At 45.2% G+C, this 14377-nt stretch overlaps 2 protein-coding genes across 2 annotated transcripts in view; both read right to left on the bottom strand.

The window, feature by feature from the left end:
• The window catches only part of LOC143766910 (uncharacterized), an 817195-nt gene that overhangs the window by 30859 nt on the left and 771959 nt on the right, over positions 1-14377 (bottom strand). The window contains exon 5 of the mRNA XM_077254906.1: positions 11868-11958. Within this exon, the coding sequence (XP_077111021.1) occupies positions 11868-11958 (91 nt within the window). The remainder of the gene's footprint in view (positions 1-11867; positions 11959-14377) is intronic.
• LOC143767127 (oocyte zinc finger protein XlCOF29-like) lies at positions 12499-14090 on the bottom strand. Its single transcript, XM_077255150.1, has 3 exons — positions 14070-14090; positions 12853-13041; positions 12499-12723 (listed from the first exon to the last, which is right to left on the bottom strand). The coding sequence occupies exons 1-3, from the start codon at positions 14088-14090 to the stop codon at positions 12499-12501; spliced, it is 435 nt and encodes a 144-aa protein (XP_077111265.1).

Below are 14377 nucleotides of genomic sequence, written 5' to 3'. Positions count from 1 at the left end.
CCAAAATGGGGTCAATTGTTGGGGTGTTTCCACTGTTTAGACACATCAGGGGCTCAGACAATGTGACATGTCTCCCACAAACAATTCAAGCAAAATCTGCTCTCCAATATGGCGCGCCTTCCCTTCCAAGCTCTGCCATGCGCCCAAACAGTAGTATTCCCCCACATATGCGGTATCGGCGTGCTCAGGAGAAACTGCACAACAAATTGCATGGAGCAATTTCTCCTATTACCCTTACAATAATGCAAAATATGGAGCTAAAATGATTTATTTGTGGAAAATGTATTTTATTTTTTATTTCCATGGCTCTACATTATAAACTTCTGTGGAGCATCTATGGGTTCAAGGTGCTCAATACACATCCAGATAAGTTCCCCAAGGGGTCTATTTTACAAAATGGTGTCACTTGTGGGGTGTTTTAATGTTTAGGCACATCAGGGGCTCTCCAAACGCGACATGGCAACCACTAATTATTCCAACCTATTTTACATTCAAACAGCTAAATGGCGCTCCTTCCCTTCTGAACACTGCCGTGTGCCCAGAGAGTAGTGTACAATCGTATGTAGGGTATTGTGAGAAGGTGGAAAATAATTTGTAAGATCCATTTGCTTTCTATTATCCTTTGTGAATAGTTCCAAAGTTATCACCACATAAAGTGACCACGTCAGACTGTAAAAATGGGGCCTGATTAAGAACACAAAACTGGCTGCGGGAAGAGGTTAAATCAGAGGATTCTGGACACTACTGTAATCAAAAACTGTCTATAGACAATAACATCTACTGAAATGCCAAACTGAACAGTCTCCATCAGTAATAAATGAGGAGCTAGTGGTGAAACCTCTCTGGGGTAATTAGAGCACGGGGCTCGGTGACTTCACAATCTAAACTATCGGAAGCTCCAATATTTTCTGTCAGATGAGTTTCAAGAAGAAATATTACACATTTAACCCCTTAACGACCGCCGATACGCCTTTTAACGGCAGCAGTTAAGGGTACTTAAACCTGTACTTAAACCTGTGGAAAAAGTGAATAGCGCCCCCCAGAGTCGGATTTTCTCTGGGGTCTCGGTTGCCGAGGGCAGCCGAGACCCCAGAGAACATGATTCGGGGGATTTTACCGACCCCCGAGTTGCGATCGCTGGTAATTAACGTTTACCGGCGGTCGCAACAACAAAAAAAAACGCGATTTGCCATTTAATTTCTCTGTCCTCCGATGCGATTGCACATCAAAGGACAGAGAAATGGGGTCCCCGATCGCCCCCCGATACTCACCTGTCTCCCCCAGTGCTCCTCGTGGCTCCCGATGGGCGCCACCATCTTGTTCCGGGAAAAAAATGGTGGGCACATGCGCAGTGTGCCCGCTGCCCGGGACCTGGCAGATCTTTGGGGTCTCGGCTGCCGGGGGTAGCCGAGACCCCAAAGAACATGATCGGGGTCGCTTTTCACTGACCCTTGTTTTGCGATCGCCGGTAATTAACCATTTACCGGCGGCCGCAAAAAAAAAAAAAAAAGCGATGTCATTCTCTGTCCTCTGATGTGATCGCACACAATAGGGGGATCGGGGACCCTGTTATACTTACCGGTGTCCCTGTGTCCTCCTGCTTCCTCTCCTGGCCGTCGGCTTCTTGCTCTGATAAGAAAATGGCAGGCGCATGAGCAGTGCGCCCGCCGTGATCTGCCGGCCAGCAGAGGAAAATTCTTCCTCTTGTTTTATTTTGGTCACTGTGAGATCCTATCACAGTGATCAAAATAAAAAATAGTAAATACCCCCCCCCCCCCCCTTTATCACCCCCTTAGTTTGGAAAAAATAATAAAATAAAAAAAATGTATGTATTTCTATTTTCCAATTGGGGTTAGGGCTAGGGCTAGGATTAGAGCTATGGATAGGGTTAGGGTTGCGGTTAGGGTTGGGGCTAAAGTTAGGGTTGGGGCTAAAGTTAGGGTTGGGGCTAAAGTTAGGGTTAGAGTTGGGATTAAGGTTTGGATTAGGGTTGGCATTAGGGTTACGTTTGGGATTAGGGTTAAGGTTAGGGTTGGGATTAGGGTTAGGGGTGAATTGGGATTAGGGTTAGGTTTTGAGGTTAGGATTGAGATTAGGATTAGGGTTGTGCTGGGTTTAGGGCTTTGATTAGGGTTATGGTTAGGGTTGGGAATAGGGTTAGAGGTAGGTGTCATGGTTCCCAATGGCAAGGGAACGTAAAAAACAAATAAGTAACGAACGAGCTCTCGGGTGATGGAAACTCGAGTTGACCGTGAGCTAAATCTACCACACAACTAACAGTAGCCAGAGAGCATACCTACGGCTTCCTATATGCCACGCGCCAGCCGGAGGACTAACTACGCCTGGTAGAGGAAGAAACAGACCTGGCTTACCTCTAGGGAAATACCCAAAAGATGATAGCAGCCCCCCACATGTAATAACGGTGAATTAAGAGGAAAAGACAAGACATACTCAGTATGAAAGTAGATTTAGCAAAGAGAGGTCCACTTACTAGATAGCAGAAGGATACAAAAGAGGACTTCACGGTCAACTGAAAACCCTTTCAAAAACCATCCTGAAATTACTTTAAGACTCCTGTGTCAACTCATGACACAGGAGTGGCAATTTCAGCCCGCAAGAGCTTCCAGCTACAGAGAATTACAAAAACTGCAAACTGGACAAAAGGTACAAAACAAAAGGACAAAGTCCACTTAGCTGATCAGCAGACTAGTAGCAGGAACATGCAACCGAAGGCTCTGGTTACAATGATGACCGGCAAGGAAATGACTGGAGAGCAAGGCTAAATAGGAAACTCCCAAACACTGATGGAAGCAGGTGAACAGAAGAAGCAAAGTGCAAACAAGTCACCAGTACCACCAGCAACCACCAGGGGAGCCCAAAAAGCGGATACACAACAGTACCCTCCCCTTAAGGAGGGGGCACCGAACCCTCACAAGAACCGCCAGGGCGATCTGGATGAGCCCTATGAAAGGCACGAACCAAATCCGAGGCATGAACATCAGAGGCAGTTACCCAAGAATTATCTTCCTGACCATAGCCTTTCCATTTAACCAGATATTGAAGTCTCCGTCTGGAAATACGGGAGTCCAAGATCTTCTCCACAACGTACTCCAATTCACCCTCCACCAGCACAGGAGCAGGAGGTTCAGTAGAAGGAACCACCGGTACCTCATATCTCCGCAACAACGACCGATGGAACACATTATGGATCGCGAAAGATGCCGGGAGGTCCAAACGAAAGGAAACAGGGTTAAGAATCTCCAAAATCCTAAAAGGACCGATAAACCGAGGCTTAAATTTGGGAGAAGAAACCCTCATAGGGACAAAACGGGAAGACAACCACACCAAGTCCCCAACGCGAAGGTGGGGACCAACACGACGACGACGGTTAGCAAACTGCTGAGTCCTCTCCTGGGACAATTCCAAATTATCCACCACTTGTCCCCAAATCCGATGCAACCGATCCACCACCGCATCCACTCCAGGACAATCCGAAGACTCAACCTGACCAGATGAAAAACGCGGATGAAACCCTGAATTGCAAAAGAAAGGAGAAACCAAAGTGGCAGAACTAGCCCGATTATTAAGAGCAAACTCCGCCAAAGGCAGAAAGGCAACCCAATCATCCTGATCCGCAGACACAAAACACCTCAAATAAGTCTCCAAAGTTTGATTAGTTCGCTCCGTCTGGCCATTGGTCTGAGGATGGAATGCAGACGAAAAGGACAAATCAATGCCCAACCTGGCACAGACTGCCCGCCAAAATCTAGACACGAACTGGGTACCCCTGTCAGAAACGATGTTTTCCGGAATACCATGCAAGCGAACCACATTTTGAAAAAACAGAGGGACCAACTCAGATGAGGAAGGCAACTTAGGCAATGGCACCAAATGAACCATTTTAGAAAAACGGTCACACACCACCCAGATGACAGACATCTTCTGAGAAACAGGGAGATCCGAGATAAAGTCCATAGAGATGTGCGTCCAAGGCCTCTTCGGAATAGGCAAGGGCAACAACAACCCACTAGCCCTAGAACAAAAAGGCTTGGCCCGAGCACACACATCGCAAGACTGCACAAAAACACGCACATCTCGAGACAGGGAAGGCCACCAGAAGGATCTAGCCACCAAATCTCTGGTGCCAAAAATTCCCGGATGACCTGCCAGAGTAGAAGAATGAACTTCCGAGATGACTCTAGTGGTCCACTCGTCAGGAACAAACAGTCTACCAGACGGACAACGATCAGGTCTATCCGCCTGAAATTCTTGCAAAGCACGTCGCAAATCTGGAGAGACAGCAGACAAAACCACTCCATCCTTAAGGACACCAGCAGGTTCAGAATTCCCAGGAGAGTCAGGCTCAAAACTCCTAGAAAGAGCATCTGCTTTCACATTCCTAGAACCCGGTAAGTACGAGACCACAAAATTAAACCGGGAAAAGAACAACGACCAACGTGCCTGTCTAGGATTCAGGCGCCTGGCAGACTCCAAATAAATTAAATTCTTGTGATCAGTCAAAACTACCACCTGATGTCTGGCACCCTCAAGCCAATGACGCCACTCCTCAAATGCCCACTTAATGGCCAAAAGCTCCCGATTACCAACATCATAGTTTCGCTCGGCGGCCGAAAATTTTCACGAAAAGAACGCACAAGGTCTCATCACTGAGCAGTCGGAACTTTTCTGCGACAAAACCGCCCCCGCTCCGATCTCGGAAGCATCGACCTCAACCTGAAAGGGAAGAGAAACATCAGGCTGGCGCAACACAGGGGCAGACAAAAAGCGGCGCTTAAGCTCCCGAAAGGCCTCCACGGCAGCAGGGGACCAATTGGCAACATCAGCACCCTTTTTAGTCAAATCCGTCAGAGGTTTAGCAACGCCAGAAAAACCAGCTATAAATCGACGATAAAAATTAGCAAAGCCCAAGAATTTCTGGAGACTATTCAGAGAAGTAGGCTGCGTCCAGTCGTAAATAGCCCGAACCTTGACAGGGTCCATCTCTATAGAAGAAGGGGAAAAAATATACCCCAAAAATGAAATTTTTTGAACCCCAAAAACACACTTTGAACCCTTTACACACAAAGAATTCTCCCGCAAAACCTGAAAAACCCTCCTGACCTGCTGAACATGAGACTCCCAGTCATCAGAAAAAATCAAAATATCATCCAAGTACACAATCATAAATTTATCCAAACATTCCCGGAAAATATCATGCATCAAGGACTGAAAGACAGAAGGTGCATTAGAAAGGCCGAAAGGCATTACCAAATACTCAAAATGGCCCTCAGGCGTATTAAATGCGGTCTTCCACTCATCCCCCTGCTTAATTCGCACCAAATTATACGCCCCACGAAGATCAATCTTAGAGAACCACTTAGCCCCCCTTATGCGAGCAAACAAATCAGTCATCAAAGGCAACGGATACTGATATTTGACTGTAATTTTATTCAGGAGACGATAATCAATACAAGGCCTCAGAGAGCCATCCTTTTTAGAGACAAAGAAAAAACCGGCTCCTAAAGGTGATGAAGAAGGACGAATATGTCCCTTTTCCAGGGACTCCTTAATATACTCGCGCATAGCAGCATGTTCAGGTACAGATAGGTTAAACAAACGACCCTTTGGAAATTTACTGCCAGGAATCAGATCTATGGCGCAATCACAATCCCTGTGAGGAGGGAGTGAACCAATCTTAGGCTCTTCAAAAATATCACGATAATCAGACAAAAATGCCGGAATCTCAGATGGAATAGATGACGAAATGGACACCATAGGAGTGTCCCCATGAGCCCCCCGACATCCCCAGCTTAACACAGACATAGCCTTCCAGTCAAGGACTGGGTTATGAGACTGTAACCATGGTAATCCAAGCACCAAAACATCATGTAAATTGTACAACACAAGGAAGCGAATCACCTCCTGATGGTCTGGAGTCATACGCATAGTCACTTGCGTCCAGAACTGTGGTTTATTACAAGCCAAAGGTGTAGAATCAATACCCTTCAGAGGTATAGGGACTTCCAGAGGCTCTAAATCAAACCCACAGCGCCTGGCAAAGGACCAGTCCATAAGACTCAGAGCGGCGCCCGAGTCCACATAGGCATCCACGGTAATAACTGATAATGAACAAATCAAGGTTACAGACAAAATAAATTTGGACTGTAAAGTGCCAATTGAAATGGACTTGTCAACCTTCCTAGTACGCTTAGAGCATGCCGATATAACATGAGCAGAATCACCACAATAGAAGCATAAGCCATTTCTACGCCTATAATTCTGCCGCTCGCTTCTGGACATAACTCTGTCACATTGCATTTTCTCTGGCGTCTCTTCAGAAGATACCGCCAAATGGTGCACGGGTTTGCGCTCCCGCAAACGCCGATCAATCTGAATTGCCATTGTCATGGACTCATTCAGACCTGTAGGCGCAGGGAACCCGACCATAACATCTTTAACGGCATCAGAAAGGCCCTCTCTGAAATTTGCCGCTAAGGCGCACTCATTCCACTGAGTAAGCACAGACCACCTACGAAATTTTTGCCAGTATATCTCCGCTTCATCTTGCCCTTGAGATAGGGCTATCAAAGCTTTTTCAGCTTGAATCTCCTCATAAAGCAACCCTAAAGCCAGGAAAAACACTTCCACATTGAGCAACACAGGATCCCCTGGTGCCAATGAAAATGCCCAATTTTGATGGTCACCTCGCAGCAAAGAGATTACAATCTTAACCTGCTGGACAGGATCTCCTGAGGAGTGAGGTCTGAGAGAAAGGAATAATTTACAATTATATTTGAAATTCAAAAACCGAGATCTATCTCCGGAAAACACCTCTGGTGTAGGGATTTTAGGTTCAGAAATAGGAGCATGTATAACAAAATCTTGTAAATTTTGAACCTTCGTAGCAAGATTATTTAAACCTGCAGCCAAACTCTGGACATCCATGTTAAACAGCTAAGGTCAGAGCCATTCAAGGGTTAAGAGGAGGTAAGAAGCAGCTAGACAGCAATTAAGGGCTAGGCAGCTTAAAACTCTGAGGAAAAGGAAAGAAAAAAAAAAAAAAATTTCCCTTCAACACTTCTTTTTCTCCTGCTTCAGCCCAAACAATTAACACTTTGTAGGCCGGTCATACTGTCATGGTTCCCAATGGCAAGGGAACGTAAAAAACAAATAAGTAACGAACGAGCTCTCGGGTGATGGAAACTCGAGTTGACCGTGAGCTAAATCTACCACACAACTAACAGTAGCCAGGGAGCATACCTACGGCTTCCTATATGCCACGCGCCAGCCGGAGGACTAACTACGCCTGGTAGAGGAAGAAACAGACCTGGCTTACCTCTAGGGAAATACCCCAAAAGATGATAGCAGCCCCCCACATGTAATAACGGTGAATTAAGAGGAAAAGACATACACAGTATGAAAGTAGATTTAGCAAAGAGAGGTCCACTTACTAGATAGCAGAAGGATACAAAAGAGGACTTCACGGTCAACTGAAAACCCTTTCAAAAACCATCCTGAAATTACTTTAAGACTCCTGTGTCAACTCATGACACAGGAGTGGCAATTTCAGCCCGCAAGAGCTTCCAGCTACAGAGAATTACAAAAACTGCAAACTGGACAAAAGGTACAAAACAAAAGGACAAAGTCCACTTAGCTGATCAGCAGACTAGTAGCAGGAACATGCAACCGAAGGCTCTGGTTACAATGATGACCGGCAAGGAAATGACTGGAGAGCAAGGCTAAATAGGAAACTCCCAAACACTGATGGAAGCAGGTGAACAGAAGAAGCAAAGTGCAAACAAGTCACCAGTACCACCAGCAACCACCAGGGGAGCCCAAAAAGCGGATACACAACAGGTAGGGTTGAGCGAAACGGATCGGTCATTTTGAAAAGTCGCCGACTTTGGCAAAGTCGGGTTTTGTGAAACCCGACCCGACCCCAGCGTGGGATCGGCCATGCGGTCAGCAATCTTCACGCCAAAGTCGCGTTTCGTATGACGCTTTCCCCATTTTTTCAGCCAATGAAGAAGTGTGGGCAGCGTGATGACAGTTTCCGGCTTGCTTTCTGCGGCGTCACAGAGCCATATTACCGTTTGGGATTTAGCGATTTCCACAGTCCAACACAACCTATGCTTTGCACGGAGGGGAGAGAGGGAGAGAGAGGTAGAGAGAGAGTGAGAGAGAGAGACTTTGATTTCCCATTGACTTACATTGGGTTTCGTGTTTCGGTCGATCCCCAACTTTTCGCGATAATCGGCCGATTTCACTTGACTCGACTTTTGAGAAAGTCGTGTTTCGCGAAACCCGACTCAATCCTAAAAAAGTAAAAGTCGCTCAACCCTGGCTAGAGGTGTTTTGGGGGTTAGGGTTGTGATTAGGATTATGGATCGGGTTGGGATTAGGGGTGTGTTGGGGTTAGGGTTGGAGTTAGAATTGGGGGGTTTCAACTGTTTAGGTACATCAGGGGTCTCCAAACGAGACAGCCAAAAAGTCAAATTATGCTCCCTCCCTTCTGAGCTCTGCCGTGCGCCCAAACAGTGGTTTACCCCCCATATGGAACATCAGCATACTAAGTAATAGTTGGACAACAACTTTTGGGGTCCAGTTTCTCCTGTTTCTCCAAAAATTGGGGGCTAAAAAATCATTTTTGTGGAAAAAAAAATAATTTTTTATTTTCACGGCTCTGCGTTATAAACTGTAGTGAAACACTTGGGGGTTCAAAGTTCTCACAACACATCTAGATCAGTTCCTTGGGGGGTCTAGTTTCCAATATGGGGTCACTTGTGGGTGGTTTCTACTGTTTAGGTACATCAGGGGCTCTGCAAATGCAACGTGACGCCTGCAGACCAATCAATCTAAGTCTGCATTCCAAACGGCGCTCCTTCCCTTCCGAGCACCGATGTGTGCCCAAACAGTGGTTTACCCCCACATATAGGGTATCAGCGCACTCAGGACAAATTGTACAACAATATTTGGGGTCCAATTTCTCCTGTTATCCTTGGGAAAATAAAAAATTGGGGGCTAAAAAAATCATTTTTGTGGAAAAAAAATTTTTTTTTTATTTTCACGACTCTGCATTATAAACTTCTGTGAAGCACTTGGGGGTGCAAGGTTCTCACCACACATCTAGATAAGTTCCTTGGGGGGGTCTAGTTTCCCAAATGGGGTCACTTGTGGGGGGTTTCTACTGTTTAGGTACATTAGGGGCTCTGCAAACGCAACATAACTGGAGACTATTCTATCAAAGTCTGCATTCCAAAACAGCGCTCCTTCCCTTCCGAGCTCTGCCATGCGCCCAAACAGTGGTCCCCCCACATATGGGGTATCAGCGTACTCAGTATAAAATGCACAATAAAGTTTGGGGTCCAATTTCTCCTGTTACCCTTGTGAAAGTAAAAATTTTGGGGTGAAAAGATCATTTTTGTGGAAGAAACATGATTTTTTTATTTTCATGGCACTACATTATAAACATCTGTGAAGCAGTTGGGGTTCATAGTGCTCACCACACATCTAGATTAGCTCTTTGGGGGGTCTAGTTTCCAAAATGGGCTCACTTGTGGGGGGGTGTCTACTGTTTAGGCATATCACGAGCTCTGCAAATGCAACATGACGCCCTCAGACCATTCCATCAAAGTCTGCATTTCAAAACAGCGCTCCTTCCCTTCCGAGCTCTGTCATGCGCCCAAACAGTGGACCCCCCCCCACATATGGGGTATCAGCGTACTCAGGACAAACCGGACAACAAATTTTGGGGACCAATTTCTCATGTTACCCTTGAGAAAATAAAAAATTGCGAGCTAAAAAATCATTTTTGAGATAAAAAAAAGGATTTTTTATTTTCACGGCTCTCCGTTATAAATTTCTATGAAGCACTTTGGGGTTCAAAGTGCTCACCAAACATCTACATAAGTTCCTTAATGGGTCTAGTTTCCAAAATGGGGTCACTTGTGGGGGGTTTCTACTGTTTAGGTACATCAGGGGCTCTCCAAACGCAACATGGCGTGCGATCTCAATTCCAGCCAATTCAGCATTGAAAATGTCAAATGGCACTCCTTCTCTTCCAAGCTCTGCCGTGCGCCTAAACTGTGGTTTACCCCCACATATGAGGTATGGGCGTACTCAGGATAAATTGCACAACAACTTTCGTGGTCTAATTTCTCTTGTTATCCTTGTGAAAATAAAAATTTGGGGGCGAAAAGATCATTTTTGTAGAAAAAAAATTTGATTTTTTATTTTCACAGCTCTACGTTATAAACTTCTGTGAAGCACCTGGGGGTTCAAAGTGCTCACCACACATCTAGATAAGTTCTTTAAGGGGACTAGATTCCAAAATGGTATCACTCGTGGGGGGTTTCCACTATTTAGGCACATCAGGGTCTTTCCAAACGCGAAACATGGTGTCCGATCTCAATTCCAGCCAATTCTGCATTGTCAAGTCAAATGGTGCTCCTTCTCTTCCAAGCTCTGCCGTGCGCCCAAACAGTAGTTTACCCCCACATGTGGGGTATCCGCGCATTCAGGAGAAATTGCACAACAAATTTTGTGGTTCGCTTTCTCTTTTTACACTTGTGAAAATAAAAAAAAATTGGTTCTGAAATTTAATGTTTGCAAAAAAAAAAGTTAAATGTTAATTTTTTCCTTCAAAATTGTTTCAGTTCCTGTGAAGCACGTAAAGGGTTAATAAACTTTTTGAATGTAGTTTTGATCACCTTGAGGGGTGCACTTTTTAGAATTGTGTCAAATTTGGTTATTTTCTGTCATGTACACCCCTCAAAGTGACTTTAAATGTGAGGTGGTCCCTAAAAAAAATGGTTTTGTAAATTTTGTTCTAAAAATGAGAAATCGCTGGTCAATTTTTAACCCTTATAACTTCCTAACTAAAAAAAAAATTTTGTTTCCAAAATTGTGCTGATGTAATGTAGACATGTGGGAAATGTTATTTATTAACTATTTTGTGTGACACATCTCTCGGATTTAAGGGCATAAAAATTCAAAGTTTGAAAATTGCAAAATTTTACATTTTTGGCCATATTTCCGTTTTTTTCATAAATAATCGCAAGTAATATAAAAGAAATGTTACCACTAACATGAAGTACAATATGTCACGATAAAACAATCTCAGAATCAGAGGGATCCGTTAAAGCGTTCCAGAGTTATAACCTCATAAAGTGACAGTGGTCAGAATTGTAAAAATTGGCCTGGTCAGTAAGGGGTTAAAGAGAACGGTGTATAATAGTGCAGAGCGGAGATGTCTTAAAGGGAACCTGTCAGCAGGATTGTGCTCAGTGACTACAGACACTGTCAGGTCGGTGCCGTTATACTGATTACACTGATACCTGGTGATGAAATCCGTCTTGTGGTTTTTGATTAATCTGTATTCGTAGTTTTCAGTTAATGAGATTCTCGTGCTCTGGGGCGGGGCTTTATGTGGTGCTCTGGGGTGGGGCTGTGGGCGGAGCTTTATGTGGTGCTCTGGGGTGGGGCTGTGGGCGGGGCTTTATGTGCTGCTCTGATTACATATTCATCTGTATTGGCTTATGACAGGTCGCTGATCCCTCACTACAGTGACTGACAGCCCAGCTGCCTTTGGATCCTAGACCCCGCGGCATGATGCGTGGTCCAGATCACTGCCATGGAGACCCGATGTTGTCACGATGACATCAGGGTCTCCAGACCTGAGAGGCTTCCTGTCATGCGCAGTGATGATCAGGAAGTCTCTCAGGTCAGTGTATAGAAGGAGAATGTTGTGGTCTAGAGGTAAAATGGTGATCATGGTAATACGGCCGGACTACACCACCGATAAAGCAGCCACAGCCGGTGACTGAGAAGAATCTGTGACCTCTCTGCATTTAGTTGTTACTACTCACCTGGGTAGCCATATGTAGGAATCTCCTCTTTACACCACTCATCCCCCCTCACATATGTCTCTGTAGTATTAATATGGGTCAGATCTTCACCCTGAAACAAATATTATAAAAGTCACCAACAGATGGAGAAGTCCCATCTATGATCAGCTCTAATCCTGCCATCTCCACCGCTCTCATTACACAAGTATAAAACATATAATACTGGTGGATAAAACAAGACTGAGCACAAGACCTTCACCGGCGTCTACACATCATAGGGGAGATCTCCTGACACCTTCTCTCCATCTACCTGATGGTCCTGAGGAGCATTGGGATCTTCTTGGTTACAGTCCTGTGGAAGAAGAGGACGGGGACATCTCTCTGGTGTTGTCCTCTTACTGGATAGATCTGGAGGAAACACATACAGGGAGTGAATTCATTCTTTACATACAGATAATTATAGGCCGTGTGTATTTAGTCCTGTCTATTACCTGGAGATGTGAGGGGCTGGGGAACCTCCATTATGGCGTTCTTGTACAGATCTCTGTGTCCTTCTAAATACTCCCACTCCTCCATGGAGAAATAGACAGCGACATCCTGACACCTTATAGGAACCTGACACATACAATGATACCGTCATCCCCCGATCCCATCATAGCGTTACTGTATAATGTCCCAGCATTCCCAGCAGTGTCACCTCTCCAGTCAGCAGCTCAATCATCTTGTAGGTGAGTTCTAGGATCTTCTGGTCATTGATGTCCTCATGAATCAGGGGGTGAGGTGGAGGCCCCGTGATTGGGCTCAGGGGTCTTCCCCATCCCTCAGACACAGGGTCCTGACAGCGATCACTAGAGATCTTCTTCACCACTGTGTAATCCTGGTAATGGAGAGACACATTAATAAATCTCACTACAGACATTTCCAGAGTCCTCACCTCTCCAGTTCTGTCCATCTGTTATTCCCATAGATAAGAATGATGTAATGTGACGTCATCAGAATCTCTCACCTCTCCAGTAAGCCGGAAGAGGATCTCTAGGGTGAGGTGTAATATCCTCTCCGCCATCTTGTCTCTGTCCATATCCATCTGTGATGGGTAAACCAGGAAAATTCTCTTTTGTAGAAGATCTTCACTGAGAGGATCCGATATTGTAGAGACCTGAATGAGAAGATGAGCCGATGTAACATCATAAGAATCCTGTAATAATACAATTACTGGAGATAATAAGGGAAACATATGAGGAGATTTATTATTTTACAGTATTTAGTTTCCTTCTTTCCATCTACTAATAAATCCTATATATTTAGGCCACAGACAACAAGCAGTTTCCTCCTCGGAGTCGGCAGCTGAATACGTTCCTCATAGACTCATCTTCCATAACGCTAATTCTCGTCTCATTTACCGACCCTGGAATCGGCATTAGCAATACTGCAGGAGATATTCATTACACGCGACATGAGAAATAACTACTTCATGGTGAGGATGACATCTTCATCTTCTACTACGGCTCTAGAGACATATGTGGCCAGAGTCGGTCACTGACTCCATCACCACCGGCCGTCTATATGAAGGTTTCCCGTCTTCTCCGCACTGTAATCCTCTATCACGTTAGATCTCAGCTCTGATTCACACACAGATGTTTGAGGCTTTTAGAAAAGCAAGTCTCCATGTACAGAGATTTATGGGGTTTATTTCTGGCCTTAGGTTTTCCTATATTACAGGAAAAACAGCACAAAAAAAACAGATATTGAAATGTTTCTAAAGAAAATTGGCTCCAACAATCTCCCAATATCTTCCCTTTGACTATCAACCACATTTGGATCCTTCAGACAGAACCTGAAAACCCACCTCTTCAGGAAAGCCTACTGCCTGCACTGATCCTGCTGCCTCCTCACCACCTCTGGAGCTACCGCCTCACCAACACCGGAGCTCCTGCAACCCCCAACCTATTGTCTCCTTCCCCACCATCCTGTAGAATGTAAGCCGGCAAGGGCAGGGTCCTCCCCCTCTGTATCAGTCTGTGATTGTTAGTTTGCTTACTGTAAGTGATATCTGTAATTTGTATGTAACCCCTTCTCATGTACAGCACCATGGAATCAATGGTGCTATATAAATAAATAATAATAATAATAGTATATGGACACTGGGCTATGGGGTGGAGGATGTGTGATGATCTCCAGCTTCGACTACTGCAACATCCTCCTCTGTAGCCTCCGTGCTATAACCCTTGCACGTCTGCAGTCCATCCTTAATTCTGCTGCTGCAATTAGAGTCCACCACAACCCCAGTATAATGGCCCCTACCAGCCACACATTCAGTATGAGAGTCCCAACAGCTCTTCTCTTAATATGATGCCCCCACAATTCCTGATATAAACACACACACTACTCAGCCAACCCGGTTCCTGAGGAGCGCTGCTCTGGTCTGTGCGGTGTGAGTACTGAGGCTCCGTACTACAGGTGTGATGTAGTGACGTCATTGTGCCTGCAGTGCACGGAGTCTCAGACTCAGAAGTGAAGGCTGAATGGTGGAT

The sequence above is a fragment of the Ranitomeya variabilis genome, chromosome 4, assembly GCF_051348905.1.
Source record: "Ranitomeya variabilis isolate aRanVar5 chromosome 4, aRanVar5.hap1, whole genome shotgun sequence".
In the NCBI taxonomy this organism is placed as follows: Eukaryota; Metazoa; Chordata; class Amphibia; order Anura; family Dendrobatidae; genus Ranitomeya; species Ranitomeya variabilis.
This window is presented reverse-complemented; position numbering and strand designations above follow the sequence as displayed.

Excerpts from the sequence above, each read along its gene's own strand:
- LOC143767127 (XM_077255150.1), bottom strand. The coding sequence starts at position 14,090 with ATGGACTGCAGACGTGCAAGG. Across the intron at positions 13,042-14,069 it reads TGGACTGCAGACGTGCAAGG|GATTCTTATGATGTTACATC; the intron begins GTTATAGCACGG and ends GTATTATTACAG. Across the intron at positions 12,724-12,852 it reads TCTTCCGGCTTACTGGAGAG|GATTACACAGTGGTGAAGAA; the intron begins GTGAGAGATTCT and ends CTCCATTACCAG.